Here is a 12823-nt window from a genome sequence, read left to right as displayed (position 1 = left end):
CGACAACGTAATAGTTTAATTATGCTTCTACCTTGATATGCTCTCAACTCCCTTTGGATGGAGATGATGTGGTTTATAACTAGTGGGAAGGCAATGAGGTTTGCACCCTAATACTCTATTTATACTAATTCTTCATATGTTAGCATCCTCCAAAAAATCAATATGAATGGCATCGAGAACTTCCAATTGGATATGACGTCATGAATGACTTTATTGTTTTGCACAATATTATGAGTAGCTAACATTAGAAATCTTGATGTTCATTGACTTCGATAACATCAAAATCCTTTACTATGAAATTTGTCATCAGCATTTGACGATAATACAAAATGTTCTAGTCCAACTAATCTATTTAGCTTATCAATCAAGGGTGATACCGAGATACCCAAGATAGTGGGAGTCATGCAATGGGATTAAAGCTTCCATATTTCCATGTCAAGAAGAGTGCGATGAGTGTTTTGGTGCCAAGTTTTATTTGAGATGTTCTAAACTATTGAAATCATATCATGTGTGTCCGTGATTCTTAGCGAGGTTTTATTATTAGTGATTTCCAATGATACGATATTTATCGTCCAAGTGATATAATTGTCGGAAGATTGAGCACCTCAAACAAGGAAAGTGTATGTTCAAATTATAAGATATGATTAATGTTGAGAAGACAAGTATAATGAGTATGATTAGCATGCAGATGAATGAGTTGAAATCATGTAATTCCAGGAACTATAATACAGAGAGAGTTAGAGAGAGAGAGAGAGAGAGTGGGTGGACTCAACTCAGCATTGCAATTTGCAGCCTGCCCTGCAGGAAAGGAAGAGTGCAATGATGAGGAGGGATATATATGTATATGCCTTCCCCCCATCTAAAAAAGCAAAACCCAGACTTCCATCTTTTTCCTTCATATTCCCTTGCCAAATTGCAGAACATTGGGAATCAATCCACCACAGAGAGACACCAGTGACAGCGCGAATCATTCTTTCGCCCAGCTCTCCGTGGAATCCACGCAATTTGTGCATGGAATTTATAGACCTTTTTCCATCCCACTGTTATTATTTTAACGGATCTTCCTGTATGCATTTATGTGTAGGAGGCAGGCTGTCCTTTCTGTTACATCTATTAATTTAGCTAGGGTTTGTGAATTGTATACAGATGAGAGTCTTGAAAATCACACGAAGTCCATTCAATCTTTTATTTTGTGAAGAAAAAAAGAAACCCAACTCCTTCATAATCATCAAAAGCTTTGATTTCTGTGATTCGGTGAAACAGAGTCCTGATTTCTTCTAATGGCCAATGGATAAGCAAAGATCAAGCTAAATGCTTTAAAAGAGATTATACCAACAAAACAAAGAAAATCAGAACCAAATGCTGAGCTTTTATGAGAGTTCAAAATCTGTGGTTTTGAAACAGGGCCTGTTATGGGAAAAGAGCATGTTCTTTATATGAATCATCTTCAACTATGGCCAATGGATAAGCAAAGATCAAGCTAAATGCTGTGATTCGGTGAAACAGAGTTCAAGATTAATTATGGGAACACATTATTAATAAACTGACTTCAAGATTAATCAAACCAAGAAGATCTTAATAGAAAAAGGAGAGAAGAGGATGAGTCAAGTTAAAATTCTCATAGGAAGCATTTAGCTTCTATGTCAAATCCATTGTCTTCTTTTCACACAAAAACAAATCCACCAACACCATTCATAGCCTCCTCTGATCATGCTTCATCCATACCATCATCAACTCAACCATACCCATCTCAGACCATGTCAAATCAGACCTCACATTCCAAACAGAAATTGCACGAGCAATATATTCCTCAGCAAATCAAACAACATCACTATCAACATCCGCATCAGTTACATCAATATCCACAAGTGAACAATGAAGGCATACAACCCTCACAATTCGTTACTCATTCACAACATCTTCACCAGATGCCTATGGATCTTCAAGAGCTTCTAGAATTCGCACAAACTTCTTTACAAGAACCCTACCCCTCACCTAGCAATGTTTCTCTCCCCGAAATTGCTCAAAGAGACTCCAACTTCGATTGGTGTGATTTGGACCGATTGCCTAACAATGATGGTCATGTTGCTTCATGGGCACAGATGTTCATCTCTACGACAAATAAAGCCTCCCCCAAGCCTAGTAACGTAAGTATGCACATCCTCTCATCGATCTTTTCATCTAGCCCTATATTACCTCATACGCCCTGAACTTTTTGTTTCGTTTTGTTTTATGTATTCACTAGGCAAAGGAGATTAAGATGGCGATTCCAAGTGAGATGATACAAAGCTCTACTTTGGCCACTGGAAATTCAATAAATCTCAGTACTGCCAAACATAAGCAACGTTTCCGATTGCGGTGGACTCCAGAACTTCATAAATGTTTCGGAGAGGCAGTGAAAGAGCTCGGTGGTGCAGAAAGTGAGGAATATAAAAGCTGAAATTTTATCATGTTTTTATGTTCGTCCACTGAAATGCTCTTTTGTTTTTTGCTTTTCACGCAATCCAGAGGCAACCCCCAAGTGCGTGCTCAAATTGATGAACATTCCTGGGCTACAATTATCTCACATCAAAAGCCATTTGCAGGTTGGGAATCTGTACATTATAACACTGGCAACAGAAAAGTTCTTAGAGAGAATGTGTTTACAGGGTGATGCATACATCTTTCTCTAATAAGAAAAGCTTAGAATGTGTGTGCAGAAATATCGAATTACTCAAGACATTCCAGGAGCACAAAGAGGTGAGCTAAGCCCAAAGCTTTTCGAAATCATAATGGAAATGTGTTTCATGAATTTATGCAAAAAGCAATTGTATCCGGATTATAGAAATGTACAGCTTAAGTTAGATTGTTACTGACAATGCTTAGCTTTTCTCATCCAAATTTTGGCTAGATATCTTATAAAACTCCTCTTTGCAACTTTTGATCCATCCATATCCATCAGAATGGATATCCCCCTACTCAAGTAGAAAGAAATAAAATACTGATATGATCGCTCTATAGCGATAGAAATAGCATGTATGAAAAGGGAGCATGTGTGTGTATCAAGTAAAGAAGCATCGATCAATGCTATTGATACAATGTAATGAAATGAGTGAAAAACTATAAGCATCTCTTCATAAATGAAATCTACATATATATTGTATTCATTCATTTGATCTTCCTCATTTATGAATTGCAGACGAACATGGGAGAAAAAGGGGCTCATCTAGTTCCATTGAGGCCATCACCATGCTGGATGGATCAATGTATTGTTTTCATTTATGATTATTTATACTAGCTGGCACCAGTATGTTACATTGCAAAGAAAAATGGTGTATTTTTCAGGGCATTACAGATGACAGAAGCTCTCCAATTACAGATGGAGATGCAGAAGCAACTTCATGAGCAGCTTGAGGTTTTAAAAAGAAAAACAAAAAAAAGAAATAACAAAATTCTAACAGAAATCACTTGGAACCCAAAACTGAAAATAGAATTTGGTTTTTTTTTTTTCACTCTTATTGTTAAGAACGCCTTTGGTTAAGACTTATGGTTACCAATTGTTTGGAAAGTAGGTTCAAAGGAACTTACAGATGCGAATTGAGGAGCAGGGGAAGCACCTCCACAACATGCTTCAGCAACAAAAATGGCAACAACAACAACAACAACAACAGAAGAAGAAGAAGAAAAAGGAGGAGGCAGAATCAGCCATGACTCTAAAAACCTCCTCCCATAGGAGGATCTAGATGAAGCCCATAAACCATACCATCACCATCCTACACACAATACATGTATGTATGTCCCTACCCATAATTGAGAAGAGGTTTGTTGCCTTTTTACTACTTGTGTTTTGTGTGCTATATGGTTTAAATAGTTAGCATTATATTATATGAGAGAGCAGTCCGAAAAACCGGCACACCCTTGGATCTTGACCCTCGACTATAGTTCGATTATCGTTTATATGTTTCACTTCGACTTTACTTGAAAAATGGCACACAACCTCCGAACATGGCCATCAACTGCAAAAGCAATACTCCCTTTGTATGTTTCATCGACTTTGATTTGGAAACACTGATGGTTTGATTCATGTGGATGAATTCAACATGTAGGATTACTCTCTTGGCTAACGATGTTTTGGTTTGTAGATGTTGTGCCTTCGCTTAAATAAATGGGTAATGAGGCATGTTTCTTAATGACCTTTCATGAGTTGTCAATATTGATTTTGGCTCTAGCATCATTTTTCTCTTCAAGAAGCATTTCACAAGCATGCTCATATGCACATATCATATAATCTCATGAAATTAACATGTGTTCCCAATAAAAGACCAAAAGTGCTATTGTTGACATTTGAAAGGACAAAGAAATCTATATTGTCTACTAGAGACCATCCTTTAATGGGAGATGTGAATTGGGAAAGAAAACACCAAAAGGACAAAGAAATCCATATGGTTAACTAGAGACCGTCCTCTCTAGGGAGATGTGGCTAGGAAAGAAACGACCAACTACAGTGATATTGCGTAATATGTGCAATTGTGATCACTCAAGCTTCAAGAACATGGGATATCAATTGTCACATCTTTATCTAATAAGGTCAAAAGGACCTAGCGGAGGCTTGGCAGCAAAGCTAAATTTTTCCCACATTTAAAAACTTCATTACAAGGTCATTCTCCTTCTTTCATCTTGAATCTCACCAAATCAAAGATTTCTTTTGAAGTCCCTTTTTTCTCTTAAGATGAGTTGCATTTTTTCTTTGGTTTGCATTGGTAGTTGTATATTCGTAACATGATTCAATTGAAGAAGCCTGTGCAATGCCATGCCTTCTACGTGTAGCAATTTAAATTTCAATGTATTGAAAATATTCTTCCCACAAGTAGTGGTATTATTATCATTTCTCAGGTATGCTCAAAAAGCACAAGATATTACCTAAACAAAACTATACAAATAAGCATGGTAGGCATATATGATGTAGGATGTGGTCACACATACTTTGGTCAATAAATCACATGGTATATCTTTGATATATTCACTGTCTCCATAGTACGTAACATACATTTACAATATTCAAGAATACATTGACCAAAAATATATTCATAGATGTGAGTTTTCTTTCCCAACAACCAAGTCATGCATATTCTAGATTATGTAGTAATTTAAGGCCTCTATGTTTTGTTGACATTGACGATACTCTAAATGTTGGAATACATGGGCATAGACTTTAGTGTTATTCTTTCTTATTTCATACTCGCTTGAATGTTAGGTCATCATTTTAGATAGCGGTCTTTTATTCAATCTCATTTTTTCTTTCAATATATTACAAGCCCTTTTGGGTCCCCGAATACTCTTTTGACCATTTTCCTCAATGGGGTACATATAGAGGAGCTACTCTATGTCTTGACATCAAGGCATTCATACATACATGTATGTGCGATATACGTGCATATGGTTCAAGATGAGCATTTTAACTCCCACTTCTTATTCCACTACAATGTGATGTTTCTATGAAGATAATGGTACTAAGATGTGGATTCCCCTACAATATGGTGTTTCTATCAAGATAATTTATCCTAAGCATCTATAAGATCAATGTATAGCCTTGTGAACTTTGGGAAACTAATCATGCTTGTTATGAGCAAAAATGTGTATATAGTTATCTAATCTTAGGATTAGGTGTGGACTAATTCATAAACAATCAAGGGTAAGGATTAAATTATTCTCAATCCTATAGTTGGAGATAACTTTAAAGTGTTTCACCACTTTACCACTCATTATAAAATAGCTAAGTGTGAAACAGACAAGGTCCACGATTGGAGCCAATATAAGAAAGCTAGCTACCTTCACGAGATCATCTTCATCCACATATTCCTCCTTCAAACCCAAGGAATGATATATGTTCAAACTCAATGGGATGGGACACCAACGGGGGTGGTCTAATGCCTTTTCTTCCTCATTTTATCCTTTAATTTGCTTAACATTAATTTAGATCTAATGTTTGGTTGTATTGTTAGGGCTAGAAAAAACATTTGTATGTGAAGTTAAATATTGTATGGGACTAATCTCAAAATATGTGAGCAACCATATAATATTTGTCAAGCAATTCTTATATTTTATCATATTAAGGGGATTTGAGAGCCATGTGAATCCAAGGAAAATTAGGAGTGGTTTTGAGTGAACGTACGATATGTGTCCAACAAAGTAAGTTGACTTAGGCATAGACGAAATTTTAGATACAATGTCCCAAGCCTATATGTGTGGACATCCGAAGGACATAGTTTGAAAGTTGTTGATAGTCTTGTCTATTTCTAATGGTTCACTCTATAACTATAATTGACTAATCAAGTGATGTTTATTTATTATGAGGCTCATTCATGGGATGAAGCACATGTTAACATCCTTTATATTCAAAGTAAAAAGGATCGGCCATGCTAATTGAGAAAAACACAAAACGTTACTCTAATTGCATATTAATTTTTGTTTTGAAAGAAAGATACACCTTAATATATTACTTGAGAAATGTACATATAGAAAACAAAAGGAGACATTTCATCTCACCTCTAATTGCATATTAATTGATTATATATAAGACTACCAAGATTATTAATCAAAAAAATAAAAGATAGAAATAATTGCATCAGAGACACTATCGAGTTTTAGCTCTCATTCCAATCATGCATGTCTATGTCAGCTCTATGTGCATTAGAAGCTACAACTTCTTGAATTTCTAATATATATACAAGCATATATCTCCATAACTCTCTTAATCATTATCCATGATTTTGTTTGCAATGCTTGAGAGCATTTTCTTTTGTATGCCTTGCACTAAATACATGCACATTGTAAACACTTAATTGCATATTGTCATTAGTAGTAGTCAACCAATTACACGATCAAAATAATATTATAACAAGTACAATGAACGATATGGTAGCTTTTTAGACAAGATAATTTCACCATGATCAAATATTCTTCTTGAATTTCTAATATATGCAAGCATATAGCTACATAGCTCTCTTACTCACTATCCATGATTTTATTTGGAATGGTTGAGAGCATCTTCATTTGTGTGCTTTGCAAATAAATACATGCACATTGTAAACACTTAACTACATATGGTCTTTAGCAATCAACCAATTACACGATCAAAATAATATTGTAACAAATTCAATAAACAACATGGTAGGTTTTTAGATAGGATAATTTCACCATGATCAATTATTCCAATGTGAACCCTTGACATTCAACACATCAAATTTTGCAATCAAACTACCTTTGGAGCTTCACCCATGCTTTTAAGTATTGTTGGGTGAATCATATGTAACTTTCCTTGTGACATAAAAAGATGGAAAACTCCCCATGTTTTAGAGAAAATCTACAAGTGCCTTATGTAACATGACATAATCCAATGAAACCATTATATACAAAGATGTTTAAGACACAATTCATGAATACTGAAAGTAATGCTCCAAACAAATATTGGATACGATGAATAAAATCGATGTATATTGCCATGTATCGTATAAAGCTAGCAAAAGAACAATCATGGCATAGGCACTTTCGGATGATTTGGGAATGTTTCATCCCATTTCAAAATATTTCATTCCTCTTTTCGGAAAGTTGAGAAAGAACATATTAGGAATCTCCTCAAGTTTTCAAATGTTTTCATAGGGCTCATAATGGACCCCCTTTTTAAATTTGGATATTCCAAAAATATGAATATTTTCCCATCAACTCAAGTAGGTTTATTAATATAGTGTAAATGTATCAAAGTAGCATTAGCACACACAATTGAACTTCTCATTGGGAGGATGTGGAAGATCACGTTTCATGCATTATATTACATATGTCTCACCAAATTGCAAAACCATATTCTCCCTAGCTTTTTGTCTACCATTCACACCATACAACTTAGGTCACATTCTCTTGGATGTGAGAGGGGACATTGGCACATATGTGGAGACTAGTTCTCTAAGCATATTTTTCCTGATACAAGCGTGTGAAGCTTGAGTATGATACTCTATTGCACAACTCCATCTATGGTCACATTAGTGTTTTCCCTACACATTTTGCTCACATTCACAATATTCACTCTCACTTGCAACATTCATCAGAAAAATTCTTGAACATCAAGATTCGCTACTCTAATCTACTTTTATTAATATTAAAATCTATCTTACATTGAGGACATCATGCGTGAGTTTTAGGAGATTCCTAAAAGGTTCTACTAGGTTTTCAAGATATTTGAACAAAGACAAGACCATTGCCAATGACAAAAAAATGCTCTTTTCTTGTCTTCCCAACTACATAATCAAATTCATGGAAAATCCTAATTGTGAAATTACAAACAAACTTAGTTGTATGTGTAAGCATTGTGTTGAGAATCAAACTCAACTTACTCTAGGGTGTGAACACACCTTAAGAATATGCAAGTGTGTGAACACACCACTCTGTAACAACAACTACTATGTCATAGAATGTAACTCCTATGACACATAGTTAATGGGTTAGTTTAGTTTTCCCCTTCCCGAGAGGGCATTCTAGTGAGAGAATGTAGAGAGAAGGTGACCTTATATGCACCCTCCTCTCTTGCTTTGTAATTATTGGTTGGCATTCTTGTGAATATATAGTTTTGGTTTTTTGTTTTTCCATATTGTGTCTCTCTTCTCTCATATACACACACAACACACACCTCTCTAATCTACTTCCACACTACATAACTACACACATGATTATTTACATGGTATTAGAGCGACTTGGTAGTGTTGTGTTTTATGCCGACATTCAAGAAGAACCGGCTCATCACTATCGTAGTATCACTACATTGCTTGTATCTGAGAAAGAAGAAGAAGAAGAAGGAAAACTACACTAACCATCATGAATACTCAGATGGGCACCTCCCTCCCCAACGAAAAGTTGGATCGAAACAATTTTGTATATTGGGAATACAAGATGCACCAATACCTTATCGGCCAAGGTGTCGAGACTCGTGAGTAGGAGAGAGAGAGAGAGAGAGAGAGAGAGAGAAGACAATAAATGGAAATGAGATTATATTATGAGGAAACAAGGTTACAAAGAGTAGGCTAAGGGCTAAAGACTAGTGTTGAACTAAATGAGTTCTGATGAATGAATAAACACCTATTTATAGGTGCTTATGGAGTATTCTAGAATGTTCTAGAATATTTTAGATATTTATGATATTTAATATAATCATGGAATATCCTAGAATGTTCTAGAATACTCTAAATATCTTGTAATAACGAATAATATATTTATTATAATTATACATAATATATGTTATTATAATGGTTAAAGGTTTAATATATAGACCAAGACATTGTGGGCTCGAATCCTTGTAAGCCCAAAATGTATGTTTTCATGACATTATCCCCCCTTTTCGACGACGAGTTCCACTAGTCAGAAGACAAGATTTCGGACTTGGCTTATGGGGATATTTGTTGTGAAATGCAACAACCATTTTGGAGGCATTAACAAGATTCTCGAGAGGTTCCCATGTTCGATCGTTAGGTGTATAACCTAACCAGTCAATCAAATAATATAGTTTGTTGCGAACAATCTTGGAGTCGAAAATGGCAGCAACTTCATATTCGGAAGCATCCAAAACTTCGATTGAAGGTGGGGGAGATGTAAGACGACTTGCAATAGAGTTGGTTGTGTAGGGCTCCAAAAGTGAAACATGGAAGACCAGGTGAAGATGCATATGAGGGGGAAGAATAAGGTGAAATGCCACATCATTGATCTGACCAGATATCACATATGGGCCAAAATGTTGATAATCCAATTTGCAGCAAGGTCTGGTTGTTTTAATGCAACCTTGTAAAAGCCATACTAGATCTCCCACTTGAAACGTAGTCAATGAATCACGTCGATGACGGTCCACAACCTTCTTTTGAGTGTTTTGACCATCATATAAATGGCGTAAAAGGATACCTTGAACTTCTTGGAGTTGGGTGAGTCGATCTTCAGCAGCTGGGTGCCATGATATGGGAAGACTCGAACCCATGAGCTCTTGACCATTAGACCATACATTGTAATACATAGAACATGTATTATTTTCATTTATGTTTTATTATAGAAAATTGATGTATATTCCAGATTTCTTTGGAACATTCTAGAAACTTCAGGAGTACTCCTGAGAACACTATAAAAGGAGGCACAAGGCATTATTTCGAACCAAATCGGTTCAACGCCAGTCTTAAGCCTCCTAGATACTATTGTATACTCTCTTCACATAATATATATCTTTTATCATCATTCTCTCACCCTTTCTCTCTCTCTATCTCTCTCTCTCGCTCACTCTTTCCTTCTCTCGAGAGTTCTACACCTCTCTTAGTACTAATCCTCATCTTTTAGTACTAATTCCTTCTCTCTCTCAGTACTGATCCTGACAGTTTGAACCGATTTTCCCGTCCTCCTTCCGTCTCCTCCTTTCCTCTTCCTTTTATCTTCTTACATATTCCCTTTTTCCGGTCTTCTTTTCGGTTTCCCTCATCTTCTTACCCCTTTCTTCCTTTCATACTAATCCTCTTATCCTCCCTAGTAAAATGGAAACTATTAGCGCTCAGGAATACCAATCTATTTTCTCGGAGCCCTAGTGCTTAAAGGAGAAATTTGTAGCACTAGAACAAGAAAATCACTGTTTGTTGGGGGATCTTCAACAAATAGCGCTGGAAAAACAACAACACGGGGAGCTGACTGTTAGGATCTCGGTCCCTTCGGATGGGATATGAAGGCCCGACAACAAAAGACCTAGTGAGAACCGAGTGTGGAGTACCCAGCAAGGAAGACCCGGTGAAAACCGGATGTGGAATGCCCGGCAACGGAAGACCCGGTGAGAACCGAATGTGGAGTATCCAACAACGGAAGACCTGGTGAGAACCGGATGTGGAGTACCCGGCAAGGAAGACCCGGTGAGAACCGGATGTGGAGTACCCGGCAACGGAAGACCCGGTGAGAACCGGATGATGAGTACCCGGCAAGGAAAACCCGGTGAGAATCGGATGTTGTAGGCCCGGTGAGAACCTCTCACCGGATGAAGGGACATATATGTAGATATGTTTCTGAGAGCCCATTGGGGCTATATTTGTAAATAGTCCTAATGTCATATTAGTATAAATGTGACCTAGGGCAAACAATGTGAAAATATGATAGTTGTTGTTATTATTTTTGTGTAGTGTAATTTGGTGTAACGACTGTACTGAGAGAGAGAGAGAGAGAGAGAGCAATATAGAGCATGTCTCTGTTGTAACCGCCGCCAGGCGAAGATTGTGAGCAAGAGGTCGTTGCCTCTGTGCTCCCTGTTGTACTCCTTGACATAGTGATAGTTTGGAGTCTGTGGACTCCCGTGGTTTTTCCCTCTCATGGTTTTCCACATTAACATCCTGTGTATTCTCTTTCTATTTGTGTACTTACCTCCATCCCCATTTCTTCTGTGTTTGATTGTCATCAAGTGATCTACGCTTCCGTTGTGGCCAGAGATTATTCCGCATATTTCTCGTCAAACTGGTATCAGAGCGAAACGACACAGAAAAATGGACGATTCGTTGGGAGGCATGTTCAAGCTCACTGGCTCCAACTACTCAGTGTGGAAGTTGAAGATGAGGGACATGCTCGTGGTTAAAGATCTTTGGTTGCCGATTCAGTTCGAGGACAAGAGGTGATGCACATGAAGACAATGACGTACATACGGTGCTTCATCGACATGAGTCTGTACAACAACTTCAATGAAGAGAGCAAGGCTCATGAGCTTTGGGAGAAGATCGGCATTATGTTTCAGAACAAAAATGTTGTTAATCAGGTTTTAGTATTTCGGAAGCTAGTAAGACTCCAGTACCAAGATGGCTCCAGCATGGCGGAGCACATGAATGCCTTCTAGGGGTTGATCCACCAGGCAACATCATTGGAAGTACCTCTCGCCGATGAGGTACTAGCAATACTCCTGCTCGGTTCCCTCCCAGATAGTTGGGAGACGTTGGTTGTCACTTTGGGCAACACCGGGCCGAAAGGGAAACGGTTATCCCTAGCAAGAGTGAAGTCGAGCTTGCTAGATGAGGAGGCGCATCGGAAAGACAAGGACACGAGCTCCAACTCCAAAGCGCTCCTTACCGAATCAGAACGTGGAAGACAAAGGAACTGTAGTCCCCAGAATCGGGAAAAGTCGGGGACACGGTCAAAGTCAAGGGGGAGGCCTACTTGCTTCTATTGCGGCAAGCCGGGACACTTCCAGAAGAACTGTCGGCACTTCCGAAAAGACAAGGAAACCCACAGTACTGATTCGAAGTGGACACCGGACCAGAAGGGAACGACGGCAATCGCGGCAAGTGAAGAAGAGTTGATGCTCATCACCGAGGAGAGTGAGTTGAACCTTGCCGGCGACGAGACAACGTGGGTTGTAGATTCCGGAGCGTCGTTCCACCTTACCTCGGACTGGAAATGCTTCTCATCCTACACAGCCGGTGATCACGACTGTGTCCGGATGGGGAATGAAGGTACATGCCGAATTGTCGGCATAGGAGACGTGTGGTTGACAACACCAACCGGATGCAAGCTATTGCTGAAGGATGTCCGACACGTTCCGGAGGTTCGACTGAACCTGATATCAACCGGTCGGCTAGATGATGAAGGCTACACGGGCAACATCCAGAATGGAGTCATGAAATTTAGCAAAGGAAGCCTGATAGTGGCTCGGGCCCGGAAGGTCAACACGTTGTACCTGATGAATGCCCGGTTATACGCAGAAGAAGTGAACATGGCTTCTGACACTGCCGGTGAGCTGTGGCACAAGAGACTGTGTCGCATGAGCATGAAGGGGATGAAGAGGCTTTCCGATGACAAC

At 38.2% G+C, this 12823-nt stretch overlaps 1 protein-coding gene and 1 long non-coding RNA gene across 3 annotated transcripts; one reads left to right on the top strand and one right to left on the bottom strand.

Moving 5' to 3' along the window:
* The first annotated feature begins 1102 nt into the window (after positions 1–1102).
* LOC147857718 (protein PHR1-LIKE 1-like) lies at positions 1103–3815 on the top strand. 2 transcript variants are annotated; one of them, XM_087327867.1, is made up of 7 exons: positions 1104–2147; positions 2246–2420; positions 2509–2585; positions 2700–2739; positions 3179–3245; positions 3325–3394; positions 3552–3815. In XM_087327867.1, the coding sequence occupies exons 1-7, from the start codon at positions 1641–1643 to the stop codon at positions 3720–3722; spliced, it is 1107 nt and encodes a 368-aa protein (XP_087183993.1). In that variant the 5' UTR covers positions 1104–1640; the 3' UTR covers positions 3723–3815. The 2 variants fall into 2 exon arrangements, with proteins under 2 accessions (XP_087183995.1, XP_087183993.1); XM_087327869.1 differs by lacking the exon at positions 3325–3394 and having other exon boundaries at positions 1103–2147.
* On the bottom strand, positions 3138–3695 carry LOC147857719 (uncharacterized). Its single transcript, XR_015530529.1, has 2 exons — positions 3568–3695; positions 3138–3388 (listed from the first exon to the last, which is right to left on the bottom strand). It is a non-coding gene; the product is annotated as an uncharacterized LOC147857719 (long non-coding RNA).
* Positions 3816–12823: the final 9008 nt, after the last annotated feature.

Source organism: Azolla caroliniana, unplaced genomic scaffold (assembly GCF_043228905.1).
Source record: "Azolla caroliniana isolate FFs.n. ecotype wild unplaced genomic scaffold, voAzoCaro1.0.p SCAF_11, whole genome shotgun sequence".
In the NCBI taxonomy this organism is placed as follows: domain Eukaryota; kingdom Viridiplantae; phylum Streptophyta; class Polypodiopsida; order Salviniales; family Salviniaceae; genus Azolla; species Azolla caroliniana.
The sequence above is the reverse complement of the archived record's forward strand: the minus strand, read 5'-3'. Positions and strand labels throughout refer to the sequence as shown.